The sequence below is a fragment of the Tamandua tetradactyla genome, chromosome 15 (assembly GCF_023851605.1).
Source record: "Tamandua tetradactyla isolate mTamTet1 chromosome 15, mTamTet1.pri, whole genome shotgun sequence".
Taxonomy (NCBI): Eukaryota; Metazoa; Chordata; class Mammalia; order Pilosa; family Myrmecophagidae; genus Tamandua; species Tamandua tetradactyla.
In genome coordinates this window covers 35711345-35728519 of record NC_135341.1, presented here as the reverse complement: position 1 = coordinate 35728519, position 17175 = coordinate 35711345, and the positions used below count along the sequence as shown (strand labels likewise).

The window sequence follows — 17175 nt, the reverse complement described above, 5'->3', positions numbered from 1 at the left end:
CTGGGGCTGGGGGTGGCCGCGGAGCTGGCCGCCGGGGCACTCACCGAGGCCACGTTCACGTAGTCGTCATCAGACAGCGTGTCCAGCATCTCACAGACAGACGTCTTCATGAGCTTCAGGGTCAGGCCGCTCACACTGCCACTCCTGGGGGGCCAGGCAGGGGTCATGGGGGCTCAGGAGAGGCATGTGCTCTCCTCCTGTCATGCCCCACGATGCTCCCGGGCAGTGGAGTCCAGCCCCTTGCCCAGCCCAGCCTCGCCTGCCGGCCTGCCCACTCACACGTCCACGATGATGACCATGTCCTTGGGTGACGAGGCTCCCTGAATGTACCTGCCCAGGAGAAGCCTCAGTTAGGCCTGACCCACTGGACCTTCACCCACATGTGTTTTAATTGAGCATCCACCGCATGGGCCAGGCTCAATTCTGGGCTCTGGGAAAACCACATTTGATAATAGAAACACAGTTCCCACCATGTGAACAACTCCAAGGAAGGGTGAGTGTTCCTTGGCCTCAGTGGTTTATTGTGTCCCCTGTCCCGGTTTGGGACCCCGAGGGCAGAGCCCTAGTTCTGCATAGGATGGAGCAAGTGGTAGGGAGGGAGGAAGTCAAGGGGGTCGGGTGCCTTTGGGGGGCGTGGGAAGCACCCAGGCCAGAAGCCTTCCAGCCTGGGCCCTGTGGGGGTGTCTAGGGCTCAAATGGCAGGGCAGGAGCTGGCCAACCCGTCAGGGCATTCAGCCATCCCTGGGAACCCCCACTGGCCCAATCCTTCAGTCCTGAGGAGGTGGGGGATGCGGGGCAGGGGACAGGGGGCCAGAGGCATCTGGAGGCCTGCCTGGGTGATGGGATCCATTTTCCAGTGGCAACGATGTGTGAAATGAAAATTGGATAGAGCTGGCTGCGCCCTGCTCGGAGGCCTGGATATCAGGAGGGAGGGGCGCAGGCAGGAGCAGTGGGTTGCAGAGGGGTGTCCCTACTCAGCCCCTTTTGCTTGCTCACCAGGGTCTCCTTCGGACGTCGTACAGGTCAATCTTCTTGGGGGCTCGCCATGGGGTGGCTGCGGGAGGAGAGGGGGTAGGGTGGGATTAACTGGCCTGGCTGGCAGACCTTGCAGAAGGAGCTGGGCCACTGAAGCCTGCAGGGCGGTCGTCCTGCCCATACTTCCCAGGATATGTGGGTTGGGAGATGGAAGAGGGAGGGTGCTCAGCAGACGGGAGATGGCGGAAGGCTGGCACCCACCCGGATAGTAGCGTGTGACTCCCGTGGCACTGCCAAAGACCTGCCACAGCAGCGTGGGGTCCTGCCTTCGGTTCTCGATGAACACGTTCTCCAGGGCCTCTGTCCAGTTGAGCTCATTGAGGATGACGGTGGCTGCAGGGGGAGCACAGGACTCAGGTGAGCAAGGGCCTGGGATGGCCCCCTGCTGACCCCACTTCTCCTGCCACCATGACATACCTGTCCATACCCCCAACTTTGGAAGCCTCACCTGCTCTCTGCCTATCCAGACTCCCCCTCATTTCCCAGGGCCCAGCTGGGGTTGCTCCCCCTCCTCCAGGAAGGCTTTCTCCCTCCCAAGTCCATGAAGATACAGCTCAGACTACCCCTCAACCTGGACTCCATATGGTCAGGGAGGATGGCTTTGGCCTGTGACCCTCTGAAGAGGCTGTCCTGGAGGCAGGGAACTGGGAGCTGGGACCCCGGCTCTGTATCCTGCCTCCAGCCTGCGGCTGTTCCCCTGGGAGCTCACCCACTCAGCATGCACTCCGGGCTGCAACCACAAGAAAGCAATTAAGGGCCCGATGATGGGGCTGGAATTATTCAGCTATTAAGGTACCTGATAAGCTGGAAGCCACTCAGCTCCATGATTAATCAACTGGGGCCAGGAGCAGGCAGGGGTGGGGGAAGGGGCTCTTGCAGGGGCGGGGGGGGGCATGATCCTGCTCCAACCCAGGCACACACACTTGCAGGCACACACACGTGCAGGTGCACACACACATGCATGTGGCCTGCACTCACCTACAAACATCCCTGCAGCCAACCTGCATGTTTTCAGCTAGGTGTGTGACCCCCCTGTTCTCAATCCCCTCTGCTGTGCAGCCCTGGCTGCTACCACGGGCTCGGGAACACGCGTGCTCATGCTTACACACTACCCTGCACCTACAGGGAACCAGGGAATCCTGCTCTCACAATCCTTCACCCCCAGGCACCCCTGCACCCCATGGATGCACAAGTACAATTCCCTGGCCAGATCCGCCCCTGCAAGACACAATCACAGTACAAAGTTCTCTCAGGTGGATAGACACCCATCCTGCAGATCCTTCAACCCGGGCAGAGACCCAGGATGCCGTATGCTGGCCCCCTGGCTCCCCGCCAACTCGGGACAGCCCTCCATCTGCCCAAGAGCTTCACATGTGTGCGACACATGTTCTCATGTGTGCAGTGTCCCCGTGAGCAAGTGCGTATTGAAGTGTGTGTTTGTGAGAGACCGGGCACACTTAGAAAAGGTAGCAGGCGTGGGACACTGCTTCTGTCAAGCCTCGGTGCCTCACCTCCTCCCCTGGGGGCCCTTACTTCCTCCTCCAGCTGCCCCCTCACACCTTCCTTCTTAGGGGGAGCCTGTCACCATCACCCCTTCCCCTCAACCCATCAAAGATGCAGCCTGAGACCCAGAGAGCACCTTCCATGGGTTGTAACCTTCGAGCTGGTACAAATGCTCAAGGCTCTGCCCACTGCCCAGGGCGGCTGACACTTTCCTGTCCTCTCTGTTCTCTGGGGGGCCTCTGCTGTGTCCTGTCTGCTGCCTAATCCCTCCCCTCCTGCTCTTGCTTCCTTCTCTCTGTCCCTGCAGCGGCCCTTAACTGGCCATAATATGAAACCAAAACACATGACCAGCATTGGCTGTGCTGTTGAAGAGTATGTTACGGTCTCGTTCCTAATTTAGAATCCTAGTGAGTTGAACAATTTCTATTTTTCTCTTTGAGGAAAAAATAAAGTCAAGTTCTCAAATTGTTTCATATTGAACTGTCTGGCCTGGGAAGCAGGGCCTGTCACTGCCTGGCAAGTCACCAATCACCGAGCCTCAGTTTCCCCATCTGCATGATGAGAGGCTTAGAGCAGACCACCTTGGAAGCCCCTCTGGTTGCTGACCTGTTCCTGCCCCCTGCCCCCATCCGGGCTGTCCCACAGGTACCTGCGGCCACAGGCACACACATGCGTGTGCCTTCGCTGCTGACACATTTGTGCACACGCCCCACCCCCTGCTACTCCGCCCTGGGCACACACGCACGCACCCACGTGCACACACGCTCCGATCACACTGAGTCGGAAAACGGGGACCATGCCCCCTCAGGCAGGCGATTACAGATTTAATTAAAAGTGACAGTAAATAAAAAACATATAAAATGTAATTTGTGTGGGTAGCGAGGGGTGACTCGGGAGGGCGGTGTGGTTCCTATTTTAATTAGTGTGCCTGCCTGTGATAGTGCCCCTCGACTGCTCGGGTAGGCGGCCTGAGGACCGGCGGCCTTGGGAGGGTGTAGGTCAGGGCAGTGCCCTCCCCCAGCTCCACTTGGTGCTGCCAGACCCTAAGGGTAGCGGGGGCCTCCCTGAGGACACTGGAGGATTCCCTGTATTTGGGAGCCCTTCAGCAGCACTGGAGTAGGGGGATCTTTACTCCAGGACCCCCAGTCCATGGGCCCCTTGGATTCTGAAGCTACCCTGGAGGTGCCCACAGAATCATGGCAGTACAAACAGAGCCCAGTGCCTTGAATCTGCTGCTGGAGCAATCCAACCAGTGTTTGAATCCTGGCCTCCTCCCCTTATGCCACCCCAGAGCGTCAGGAAGTTCCTCCCCATGTCTGACTCAAAGCCTTCCAGCTGTAGTAGCCTGGTCGCCCTCCCATTGTGCAAAGCTGCCCTGTGCCTGGAGCTTGCACTCTCAACCATCTTCTTCCCATCCCCCCATCCCACCTCTCCAGGCCCTGGCTGTCTGGGCAGGAAATCTTCTCCTCCACCCCCTCTGCTATGGAACCTGTCAAGGAGAGGTGGGGGTGCTGCAGGGTTGATGTCTGAGTGATGAGTGGCTCTCTGTCCCTCCAGCCCCTATGTCCATCTGATGAGGTAGCGCCTTGACCTCTGGGTAGAAACCACACAGGGCCAGGAGGGTTGGGAGGAGGCATTGTGGCGGCGGGTGGGAGCTCAGCCCAGCATGTGGGGGAACACTGTGTGCATGTGTGCATGGACGTACACGCAGGTAGGAGACTATACACGCACAGGTATCGAGGGGCTCAGTGTCTCATAGCTGAGAGTCGTGAGAGCCTGTGCCCCTGAGGGGCTTGCTGCCTGCCTGTGGGCAGGTCTGGGAGGTGGGCACGTGTGAGCATGGGTTTAGGGGGGCTGGAGGTGGATGGCACTGGTCGTCTCATCCCCAGGGGCCTGGGGTAGACGGCCCTGTCCCCGTGGTGGCTGGGGAGGGCTGTCCTGGCTCCGCACACTCACAGCCTTTGTAGATGTCCGTGGGGATCTGCACAGCTGTGTATGAATAGTTGACCTTGTTCTTGAAGTTTGGATCCTCCACGAAGTCCAGCCTCAGGGTGCTGGCCTTTGACCCCCTCTCCATATCCTCACTTTCAGGGTCATCCTGCGGAAAGGCCCCCCCAACCCCCGGCAGTGTCAGGGCTGGGGAATGGTGGGGTGGGGCCGAGCAGGCCTGCGGGCAGGGGCAGGGAGGGCCCGAGTCTTGGTGACAAGGGCATCTGAAGGACAGCAACTACTGCAGCAGAGACAAAGATGAAGGAGAGACACAAGTACGGATGGACAGGGGCCCTTCATCCAAGAGACCTGTGACTCCCTGTCTGCCCCTGCCCACCATTCCCACCTTTGCGAAACCCAAATTTTCAAACCAAAACCTAACCGGCCCCCTTCCCCACATCTCTGACTAGTTAACAGCTAAGGGATCACATCTCAGAGCCAGTTAGAGGGCGTGGGCTCAGACCTCTGCCTACAAGGACTTTCTTTCTGCAGGCAAAGAGGAGCCTAAATGAGCAGCCCCTTCGGGAAGCTCTGTGCCCCCCTCCCAGTCCCTCCCCTGGGCGCCCCCATCCCCTGCCTGGAGTTCCTTTGCACCAGGGCTCCCATTTGGGCCTAGGCAGTCTAAGGGCCTAGCTGAGGAGTGGGGGTCCGTCCTCGGTCAGAGCTGGGCTGGGTTAGGGCTAGCATTTAGACCTGGTGGCCTCCAGAGGGAGGGTCTGCGGCGCCTGCTGACTGCAGGACCGTAAGGGCCCCCGTTGACTTTCTAAAATCAGCTGCAGCCGCCTGACAGGTGCCAATTATGGCATCTCTCAGCCGGGCAGGCTGGGCATGCGCCGTGCACCCCCGCCCACCGCCACAGGCTGGCAGGAGTGGGCCTATGACTGCGGCACTGGTGCCACAGCCGAGGTGGGGGGTGGGCAGGCACGGGTGCAGGTGTGCAAGGGGGGAGGGAAGATGGCCGCAGAGAGAGAAGCGGGGAGGCACAGGGAGCAGAGCTGGGGATTCATGCCCCCGGTAGGAGGAGCCTAAGTGGCTAAACCATCCACACATACTCACTGCTTCTCAAGCCCCTTCTGACCACCCACCGCAGCAGGCCCCCGCATTTCCTCTCTACCCACTCACCCCATCCCAGGCACGCCCCTCGTATCCCTGCCTCTGGGTGATTGCCCAGGCCCGGCCCTGCCACCTCCGCCAGAGGTGCTCTGGGCAACCCCCAGGCTGGGGAAAGAAGTGATGTCTGAGTGGGAGGGGGCAGTGGTCTGGGCGGGGGTGGAGGTGGGCAGGGCACTGTGGGGCCTGCAGCAAACACCCTTTGCATCTCTTTGATGGTGGATTTTGTGCAGCAAAATCTAAGTCGTATACTGCCCTCCCACTACCCCTCACCCTGTGCCCCCCCCGCCCCTCCGCAGCCCACCCTCTGGAAGATGCACGGAAGCCCCCGCGTGCCGGGTAAACCAGGCAGGTGGCTGCCGAGCAGGGAGGCCAAAGCAGGGAGTCGGCCGCCTCTGAGGCGCGTGCCACTCACGTTCCGCTCAGAGGAGGGGAGGCGCGGGAGACGAAAGCCCCCGAAATGTCAGCGGCAGATGAAGGGCGCTGGCAAATTTAATCTCCCAACTTTCCCAACTAATGTGACATTTGGATTCCGTTCTGATAAGCTATCAGCTGGCGAACTTTTTCCTTCTTTCTCTTTTCCCCCACCTCCACCTTCTGGTTTGGTAATTTAAAAGTAAATGGTCTAGAAAGATCTCTAACTGTACCTCTGGCAAAGATTAAAAAAACAAAACAGCACAACAAGCGGGGAAGCCGGCAAATGTGCACGCTGCTATTCATACTGGAGTCTGAACGGGCTGGGTGGGTTTCTGGCCTCACCCTAGCCAGTCTCTGCCACGGGGTGGGCGAATCTCTCTCCTCAGTGGTCCCCAGCCCCTCAGCAGATGTCCAAGGGGCTTGGGGTAGGGGGTCAGCAATTTGGAGCCAGGGGTTGGGCTCCTGGACAGTCGGGGGTTGCGGGGAGATCAGGTGTCCTGTGGGGGTGAGGCCAGGTATCAGGGTGGGCCCAGGCTGACCGAGGAGCTCCTTGGTGCCACCCCCTGCCCAGGGCTTTGTACATTGGGCAGCCACAGTCTCCTGGTTTATATTTAATGCACTGATTGCTAAAATTACAGCCCACTGCCAAGGGGGGTAAGGAATTAGATTCAGGGTCTAATTAAAGGTTTGCTCTTCATTTGAATTTCAGATTCCAGCTTTAATTTTAGCAACTTCTCCCAGAGCCACGGAGGCTCAGCCAAGGGGAAGCACACCTGCCTGAGCCCACCCGCCCCAACTCCTTGGGCCCCCTGCCCGCCTGCCTCACCGATGGTTCGTGGACCCTGTGTACAGATCCTTTCTGACCTTCCCACCTCCTGCTGTCAATGGATACCTCCTGCTCACCCAGGAACACCCCCAGGCTTACTGGAAGGCTGGACTAAGGGTCCCCTGCCCTGGCCAGCATAGGCAGGCCTCCGGAGACTGGGCTGCCGTGACCCCTCTGTGTACAGAGGGAATGGTGGCCTCAGCCACATTTGCCTTGAAGGCAGGAAGCGGGCCTCTGGCCTTGACAGGTTCAAACCCTGTCCACTTCCAGCACCTTGCACCAAAGGTCACACATGTGCGTGAGTTCTCTGGGGACAGGGACCTCATGACCTCACAGCGCAGCCCAAGAAGAGCCAGTTGGTGACATGGAGGCCGAACAGCAGCGTCACCCTGTCAGTCTTGAAGTCACCAGCTCTGAGGTGAGGGACCCCAGCTGAGCGACCTCACCTGAAGAGCGGGCACACATACCAGGCCGCCTCTGCCGCTGGGACGAGACTGATGGGACTCAGGGTCAAGCCCCGCTCGTGGGGCCAGACCTGTGTGGCGCCCCGCACGCCGACGTGCATTCCCTACATTACAGGGAATCTGCACCACCCTGCCTACCTGCCCACCCCCGGGAAGCCCCCCCAACTGCTCTTCTCTCCCCAACTCCCGTTACACTTGATGAGTCCCCCTAGATGTTGGAACCCTGGACTGCTGTGGCGGGATTTCCAAAGGGCCTCACCACCCTGCCCAGGGCGGGGGCCAGGCCTGCCCACACTAAAGTGAAGGGGTACTCCTTAGTGGGCACAGAGACCCAGGACCCCCAGGGGAGATGATGGTGGGAGGGGGCTCAGCGTTGCAACTCTGCAGGGTCAAGCTCAGAATGCCAAGTGCCGAGTCCTGACCCCTATTTTACTGCAGAGGCCACCTAGGCTCGGAGAAGGCATGCGTCTCACAGCCGCCCCCTCTCACTCCACCCTCAGCCAAGGCCTGGCAGGGGTGCCGCGGGAACAGCGGAGGTGGGGGCACTCACCAGCTCAGCGTCAGCCTTGGCGTCGTAGTACATGATGTCTTCTTCCTGGTGGGGAGAGGCGCCTCAGTACTCAGGGCCCGAGGACCCCGAGATGCAGCCAGGACCCCCAGCCAAGGCCTCGGATGGCCCCCCTCAATTCCTCCCAAGAGTCTTGACACAGAGACCGCCTTCCCCCCACCCCCTCCCACACAGAGCCACCATCCTGGGAGGGGTGGATGAGTCACCCCTGCCCTGGCCAGGCCTGTCTCCGTCCCTGACTCAGTCTGCAGAGACTCCGGCTGAAGCAGCCCCGGGGGGAAGTGAGGAAGATGGGAAAATAGAGCCGAGTCTGGGCGAGAGTGAAATAATGACTCGACGCCGCGTCTTCCAATTTCTTCTATTAAAAAGCCTGCTCATTATGGGCATGTACTTATTAATTATCTGTGATTTGTTGTGAAATGCGAAGGGTTTACACAACAGGAGCTGGAGAAAACAGGGCCCGGCCCGCGTGCCTGCCTCCAGCCCTCGCCCACCGTGCCCGCCCGCCCGCCCTGGCCTGTGCCCGCCTGCTCCCCGCCTGGGTTCTTGGCCATCTGTACGCCATAATCTCCGGCCGCCCCGGGGACCCGTAACACAAACGGGCTAATTTCATGTTTAATGATCTTTAATCAGAAGTGAGCACAGCTGACAGAGGCCGCCAGAAGGTGAGGCCTGTGCCAAGAAGTGCTGCCCGCTCAGGAGGGGCTGCCCCACCCCTGCCCCAAAGACCCTGGGGTCAGAATGTGGGACAGGGACACCGTCCAAGTCACCTTCACCAGGGGCTCCTCAGCTCTGTATTGTGCAGCAAAAACCCTGTCCCGTGGCCCCTGCCCCTCACTCCCTCAGGGCCCGCTTCTTTGTGTTCTGCAAATGGGGGTGGTGACCACTTCTGCTCCCCAGGGCCTGGCTGTAAAGCAGCAGGTAACAGAGAAAGTCACCTTGTCTACTCCCTGGCCAGGGCTGGCTGTCTGACCTCAGGGCTGGACTGGTTCCTCTCTGAGCCTCGGGCTCCTCCTCCCTCCAGGGAGGGGCTCTGCCTTGGTGACTGCCCAGGTGCTGGGTCTGAGCCACAGCTTAGGGAGTCAGCATGGGGCTCAGGGCTGAGAGCAGTCCCACGCTGTCTCCCATCAGGGCCTTGGGGGTGTGGGCCACTGGCCGGACAAGCTGGCATGGTCGAAACATTCTAGAACATGGACTGCTTGCTTGGCCTAGGGAAGACCACAGCCTGTAAGACCAAAGAGTTGTCCAAGGCATCTGTTGAGCCTATCCTTTCACACACATTGCACTCCAGTCCTTCCGACAGCCCTGGGCTCCCCATTGCACAGATGAGTAAACTAAGGCAGGGGTATGGAAGGCTCCACACCACGGCTCCAACCTGCCTCCACAGGTTACCTGACTCCCAGCTCATCTCGGATGCTTCTACACCCACCCTCACACCAGTGCAGGGAGCCGAGCTGGGCCCGGGGCAGGGGCCCGGACTCCAGGGTGCTCGGCCTCTCCCTGCACCCAGCTCCGACTGCAGCGTATAATGAAAGCTGACATTACATCAAACACAATAAGGAGTTTCGGTTGATGAAGATCATTCCTGAACACACAAACCCATTAAACCGAGGGGAAAAAATATCAATTCAACACACTCGCTGGCGAAAAGAAAATGTGATTTGTTATCTAAAAGGGGGTTATAAACACGGCTCTGATGCTCTTTCCCTCTGTAATGAAAACAGGCGGGCGCGGTGGGAGGACTGCAGATTAGAACTGGGGCTTCACTCACCAACTTTTTTAGGCAAACATTCCACAAGGACAGGAAAGGGCACAGGGTGGGACCAGTCACCCTCGGGCCTCAGGAGCCCTGGGCTCAGGCCTAGGCTGCGTCCTGCCTGCTCCTGGGCCTTCCCTGGGAAACCTGGTACTCAGTCGGGCCACCCCTGCGGCTGCTCCAATGGCTTCGTTTCTATTTGTCCTGCTCTTTCATGGTCTCAGCGAAGGATCAGATGGCGGTGGTATCAGGGACATGGGGAGAGGGCACATGTCATTCAAGAAAACTGCCAACCCCTGTATAGACTGTGGGTGAAGTTCTGGAGTCTGTAGACTTTCCGTCTCCAGGATTTGGGTGCACGTGGGCAGGACACCTCGCCCCCCCCACCGCCCACCGCCCCCCATACACACACACCTTGAGGAAGGCCAGGCCAGGCCCCTTGCTTGGGGCAGGGGTGGCAGGGAGGTCACACAGGTGAAAGTACGTCATAAACACAGCTACGATCGCAAAGGCTGACATGACGTGGAGCCGGGAAGCATCAGTTGGAGTGGGAGCGTCTGGGGGAAGGCCTCTGTGTCCGCGCTGGCCTGTCACCATCAGTGCCCCACCTCTGGAGTTAAGCAGTGGGGAGGCAGGACTCTCTGGTGATTAAGTGTAGGGGCCTTGACAAAGGATCCTGGGTTCGAATACTGACCCGGGTACATGTGAGCCGTGGGACTGCGAGCAGGAGCGAGGAGTGGGGCTGGAGCCCGCAGGGTTGTCTGGCGGCCCCGTGAGGACTGCCAGGCTGCGCCCACCTCCCCGGGAGGCCAGGGGGCCTGGCTGGTCCCACAGCCTTCAAAAGACTCTACCTCAGGGTCTCGGTTTCCCCACTTGGAAAATCAGGGTGACGGTGCCCTCCTCCGAGGGGACAGAGGACAGGGAACTGGGCTTCCCCAGGAGTCAGGGTCGAGGGGTGGACGCTCACCTCAGGTCTGAACCTCTGGAGGGGCCTGAGTGTGGGTGGGGTGACCCGGGCATCCTTAGTCCACAGTCCACACCTCTGACACTTCCTTCTGTTACCTCGTATTTCTAGGGGCCATTTTACTCCAACTGCCAAGGGGCTGAGGACGAGGGAATCACCCTTTTGTGCCCCACCCCTGCAGATGACCCGTGGGGGTGCGGCTGGGGGAGGGAGTCAGTGCGAAGGAACAACAGGTGTCATCCCTGTGTGGCGCCCTGGAGGGGGCTCTTGTGGTCTGACTGGCATGACTACTGCCTGCCCCCCAGCCCCCCTGTGCAGGGCTCAGGCCAGCCACCGGCCACACCAGTGAGGACGCCTGGCCTTCCTGCCCTGGCCCACAGCCAGCTCAGCTCAGCCAGGAGGACCATTTTCTGAGAGAGCCGTCTGTCGCTGACTTGGCAGAGAGGGAGGCAGCAGGCCCAATGGCTGGAGCAGACCCTCAGGCCAGGGTGGCCACCTGTCCTGTCCAGCCGGCTCCTCCAGCCTGGCGCAGCCTCCTCAACTCTCCCTTTACTTTATCTATCTGTCTGTCTATCCATCCATCCATATACCTAATTAGAATTAGATTAACTGAAAATCATAGTTTATATTAGAGCTTACTCTTTGTGTTCTACAGTTTTTTTTTGTTTTAACTTGTAGTGTGGTAACATGTATAACAAAAATTTCCTACTATAACCACTTTCAAGTATACAATTCAGTGGTGTTAATAATATTCTTGATGTTATGCTACCACTTAACGCTCCCTTTAGATTCCCCAGGGCAGGCCTGCCACCCCCAATAGACTCCCAGGTGTTGGCATCGAGGCCCTGAGGCCAATGGCCTCTCCTCCCTCCCCCACCCATGGCCAGTTCCTCCCTGGCAGGGATTAGGTGGCAGACGATGCTGGCAAGTACGGTGCTGGCGCCGGGCATGGCGTCCGCCGGGCTGGCCATTTTCATCTGCCCTAAGTGTTATGAGCACCGGAGCACCTGCTGCCTGTCTGCGGGGGCCAGGGAGGTGATGCCTACTAACGAGGGCCACGGTTTCCCTGGGGCCCCATGGTCTGGGCTGGCCAGGGCTGTGGCTACCGGTCTCCTGCCCCTGCCAGGACCGAGTGTGATGGGTTGTGGGCTGGGAGTGGGGACGACAGCAGGGGGCTCCACTTCTAGACACTCTCCTGTCCCCGTTCTGACCCTTCAGACTCTAGAGTCCCCCAAGTCTCAGGCCGGTGCTGGGAGGATGTATGAGTGTGAACCCACCATCCTGTCCGCCCCTCAGAGGTCTGCCTTCAGACCTACTATGCGTGGTCAACACAGGGAAGGCCAAGCCTTACTACATGTAACGTAGACTCCGGGCTGTCCCCAGGGTCCAGGAGTCAGTTCCGTGCCTAGCGCTGTTGGGTCCACCTTCCTTTCTCACAGGGATGGAGACTGAGTCTCGGCTGCTCCTGTCCCTCTGTCCCCAGGGCTCCTGGCTGAGCACAGGTGGTGGTCGGCACTGAGCCAAGCCAAGTTGCTTCTGGCCTGGAAGAGCTGAGAGTGGGGCGGAAGGATGAGCATCCTGGGAGACTGACCTAGGGCAGCCTGCACTAGCACCCGTCTGCGATGGAGGCACTAAAGGTACATGCTGTGGGCAGTAAGGGCCAATCCTAGGGTAGGTGCCTGAAAGAGGAGCCCGAAGTGGGTATCTGGACAGGGAGTCTTTGCTTTTTGAAGGAAGGGGTAAGGGGTAAGGGCATTTCTAAGAGGAGTCCTGGCTGAAAGCCCTGAGTTTGAGGCTTGGGTTGCAGTATGGGCCAGGGCCTTTGTTGTGTGCTGGGGAAGAACATGGCTCCTTATCTGTCACCTCCTGAAGGTCGCTGGGAAGGACGTGGCTTCAGGGGTGGGTGGCGTGCCTACAAGGGACAAGATACCATCCCTTCCCTGGCCTCAAGTCCCCACATCCCCCCTTCCAGATCTCCCTGGCAGTCCAGGCAGAGGGGGCCAGTGTGCCAGCTAATGGGTTCACCATTAGCATTAATGCCTTCCAACCTGGCAGCTGTGGTGGCTGCAGGGCTTCCTGAGAAAAGCAATGACCCTGCTGCTGGGGAAAGAGGGGCAACTAGAGCCCCACCCTGCCTGAGACACTAGCTGGACAGACAGCCAGGTGAGCAGACTGAGGGACTGTGGGATAAAGGCAGTGAGCATCAGGTGAACAAGGTGGGGCCCAGCTGGCCCAAGGTCAGGGCTGGGCCCCCCACCCAGGGCTGGGAATGTCTCAGGTTAAGCTGAGGGCTCAGCCAGAGCCCAGACCTGCTGCATATCCTGTCTCCCTCCAGAGGACAGGAGCACCCCAGGTCCAGAGACGCAATCCCTCATCATCGACACGGCACTCATCTGGCCTGATGTATGGACTGAGCCTTTCTCATACCATGTCATGGAAGCATCAGTACTAAGCAATCCTTTGGTAATGGGGAAACTGGAGCCCGGAGAGGGGCCAGCTCTTGCCTGGGTCCTACAGGGACTGTGACCCAGTGTCTGGGGGGCAGATCTTTAAGCAGCATCTCCCAATACCCTTGAGACCTGGGTTCCCTTCTTAGGAGCCTCCCTGTCCCCTGCCTTACTCCTGGTTTGTGGTGGGACCCAGGGCAAGCCCACCTCTCTCTGGCCTCAGCTTTCCTGCCTATAGCATGGAGATGACTGTCCCTGTCCTCCAACCCTGGACACTGGGAAACCATGGGCCAAAGCTATCCCTTCTTAAGGATAGAAGGGTGAGATGCTTTGTGACTGTGGCAGCCTACTTCCTTGATCCCAGCCTGAGGGACTCCTGGGAAGACCGGCTGTTGCTTATGGAAGCCCAGGGTAGAGGATACAGTCCTTGTCATGCAGCGTCTCTCCAGGTCAGTGTATTAAAGGCTCTTAAAAGCCCTACAGCAAAGAGGCCTTTTGGATAGAGGAACTCTCCAAGGAATCTGGCCACCTCGACCACGGAGGTGACACCAACTTTGGGCAGCTTGTCCACTTATGGGCAACACCATGGCTCCTGTGGAGCTCATGCCTGCACCCAGGCCCCAGCACCAGAGGGGAGCCTAGAATGTTTGCAAAATGCTGGACAAAAGTTCCTGGCTCAACTCCACCGATCCCCCAGAACCCCTCCAGGGTGAGGGGGCACCCATCCTCTTCACATGCACTTCAGCTGGGGATGGACAGGTCCTAGGTGCTGGGAAGGGCACTGAGGTTCTTACCTTGATGTTATCCTGCCAGCGATGGGCTTTCTGGAAGTTCTCCGCAGCATCGGCCAGTCTCTGAGGGACAGAGCACGGAGGTCAGAGGTTGAGGGAAGGCGGTCTGCTCCATGCCCACTTAATAGCCTTCCCCGTCAAGTGCTCCCTGACTTCCTGGGGCCAGACTGGCTCCGCCCATACCCCATCCCGATTCCCACCAGACCCCCAGAGACTCTTCGGCCCAGATATGTGAGTGGAAGCCCCCCTCCCCCATAACTGCTGGGTTCACACAGAAAAGAGGAAGCCTGCACAAAACGAGCCAAGTGGCATCTCAATGGGATTCCCTGTATTTTAGCCCAGCAATATCTCTTGCCCAGAGGATGGCAGGAAACCCCACAGGGTGGGGCAGGACCTAGGCTGTGGTGCCAAGCTCCACTGCCAGAGCTCTCCACTCTCACAAACCAGTGATACTCAGGTGCCAAGAGGAAAGCCCTCCTGGCTAAGGGTGGCCCACTGCAAGTTCCAGAGTAACACACTGATGTTCCTTTGGCCCGCAGTCTTCAGAGCTCAACAAGATGTGCCCATATTCCACTCCCATCCACCTGGGCCCACCCCCCTACCACCTTCCTAGGCTTCCTGAGCCCCTTCCCAGTCGAGCTCCTCAACATCTCTCCCCACACGAGTCTAGCATATCTTTTGGGGCTCATTCCAGCTCCAGCGAGGTCCCTGGGGCTTATTAATAGAGCACTTCACGCTTAGAGCATTGCCACCAGGTGAACCCAGTGCCAGAGCTTGCTGGTATGTGGAGATGGGACAGACTTCACAGTCCAGAGAGGGAAAAGACACACCAGGCATGAAAACAGGGCAGGGGTAGCCAAGGTATGGGAAGCTCAGGGATGTGGAAATTTGGGACATCAGGGAAGGCTTCCTGGAGGGGATACTCAGACCCGGCTACCACCTGGGTTCTTGTTTGGCACCTCTTGTGAATTCTGTCCCTCCAGGAAGTCTTGGGGCTCCCTGTGAAGACTTGCTAATCATAATGACAGCTTTCACCATGAACTGGCCACCTACTGTGTGCCAAGCCCTCCCCCAGACCAGCGACGCATGTGTTACCATTTACCATGTGTCTCGTGTGGGGACCTCGCGGCTCCTCTACTGACGAGGATACCCAGGTAAAGAATCTGGGGTGGGCTGGGGTCCCGAGTCCACCTTGCTCAGCCTTGACCAAAGCTCACGGGCCACCCTCCATGAGGCCCACTGTGCCCGGTGAGGGGCAGAGAGGTTCTTAGTGAGGAGGCGGCTCTGGTCCCCCAGTTCCCTGTCTGCTCCCTAAGATGCCCTCTTGGTGCTGAGAGCCTGCTCTGTGGGTCGGACAGCTGGGGTCCAGCCTCCAGGCCTCCAGCCCCCACCAAGGAGGCCTCAGATAGGTATTCAGGACACTGCACCCCCATCCACCAGCCCACTGCTGACGTGGCACATGGGTCCCCAGGGCGGACAGCCTGGCTGCTGTCATAGGGAGCAGCGGGAGCTGGAACAGGAGAGATCAGCTCTTCTTCCCCCCCAGAATTGAGCAGCAGGGCAGGAGGGACCTGATGGGATCTGACCACATCACCCCTACCCCCACCCCTTCAATAACTTCCTGCTACCCTGGATATACAAGGCAAGGCCCTCTTGAGGCCCCATGGAGCTCACCCGTGCCTGACTCCTGACCTTTCCTCTCTCCCGACCCTGGAGCTTCCTCTTGGCCTAAGCCACAAATAGCCCATCCTGGTCCCTGCCCCGTACCCACCTCACCGCCAACCGGGGAGGCGGTCCATGCACACGCCTGCCGCAGTGCCCTATGGTGGACATGGTGTGACACGTACAGTTAACAACACTCGTCACTAATGTTCACGGAGCACCTGCTGGGCACGAGGCGCCATGCTCAGCACCTGGCCTGGAGAGTCTTTGAAATCTAGAGAAGCAGCCCTGGAGGAAGCGCTGCGAGGGCGAGGGCCCATCTACGGCCAGGGACAGGGCCTGGCTCAGCTCTCCTCGCTATGGAGGAGCTGCCATGTGCTTTGGGCAGCCGCCGCCACCACCACCCACCTTCCTCAGCCAGTGGCCCACCACCTTCTCGGGGACCCCAGACCTTCTTCAGCGCAGGCCTGGAACCCACGTGGGGCTCTGCTGAGGCCACTATCCTTCAAGGAGGCTGAGGTTGGGGCAGGGGCAGGAACAACCAGATCAGGTCCCTTGCCACGATGAGGCTGCAGGCACCGAACAGATGCTAGTGGTATCCAGACTGGGCCACGGCCCTGAGGTGTCGTCTGTTCTCACTTCCACCCGGGCTAAGGGGTGCCAGCTCTGACCATGGGATTCACTGGTCCCAAGGCCATGGGTGCAGGGCCCTCAGTTCTCTAACTGAGCAGCCGAGGTATGGGAGACACCCCCACCCCTCCCCCAGCCTCCTTGAGCTCATGGAGTCCCGTGGGCCTGAAGCCCTGGGTCAGCCAGCTGACTCGTGAATAACGGAGTTGCAATAGCCACAGCGAAAGGATTACTTTTAATCCTCAGTAACGATCAAGCCATTATTATTTTTTCGGTGTTACAGATCAATCAGTCCATCCCCAGGCACTGGACGTGTGGAAACTGCTAAACACACAGGCCTGGTGCAGTGGGAGGAAGGGCCCAGGCGGCTCAAACGAAGGGTAGAGAGGGCAGGCTGGGGCCAGGCGCGGTCTCATCAGGCCTGAGAAGGGCAGAGGGTGAGAGGTCCGGGACTACCCATCAGCCTGGCTCCAGAAGGATCCGCGCTTGGACTCTGGAACCCTGGCCTGGGTTCAAATCCTAGCTCTGTCACTTGCTTCCTTGGGCAAGTGGCTTCACCCTTCTGGCCCTCAGTTTCCTGTTTGTAAATCAGAGATACCCTCTTAGAGGACAGGTAGGTTCTTGGCAGGCCCCAAGCCCCGGCAGCTGCCCAGAGGTAGCCAGTTCCCTGGAGTTTCTCTTGCTGGCACCTAGTATGCCTGGCTCTTGTTCACTTTGGACCTTCCTCTGTCATTCCATTCTTTCTGCTGGGGACGCCCTCCCCATCATCTCAGTGCATGTCACTTCCTTTGGAAGCCCCCTTCTATCCTTGCCCAGCCCCAGGGACTTCCCTCCCCTCTGCCGGGCTGGGCAGGACCAGCCCTGAGGACAGGGATCTCCACACACAATCCCACCAAACAGGCCTCCGGCTTCTGACCCCAAAGAGCCCACACAGTCAGGTCTGCCCAGGGCCGACTCGGAGACCAGGCTCAGCCCTGCTCCCACCCTGCCCCAAGGCCCATCCTCTGAGGGCT

The 17175-nt window shown here is 59.2% G+C and overlaps 1 protein-coding gene across 2 annotated transcripts in view; it reads right to left on the bottom strand.

Annotated features, from left to right (window-relative positions):
* CACNA2D2 (calcium voltage-gated channel auxiliary subunit alpha2delta 2) overlaps window positions 1-17175 on the bottom strand; it is a 114576-nt gene that overhangs the window by 16439 nt on the left and 80962 nt on the right. For both annotated transcript variants that reach the window (XM_077129193.1, XM_077129195.1), the window contains exons 3-9: window positions 13874-13933; window positions 7895-7939; window positions 4495-4636; window positions 1237-1368; window positions 997-1054; window positions 280-330; window positions 45-144 (exon numbers count right to left, since the gene is read on the bottom strand). In XM_077129193.1, coding sequence (XP_076985308.1) covers window positions 45-144; window positions 280-330; window positions 997-1054; window positions 1237-1368; window positions 4495-4636; window positions 7895-7939; window positions 13874-13933 — 588 coding nt within the window. The remainder of the gene's footprint in view (window positions 1-44; window positions 145-279; window positions 331-996; window positions 1055-1236; window positions 1369-4494; window positions 4637-7894; window positions 7940-13873; window positions 13934-17175) is intronic.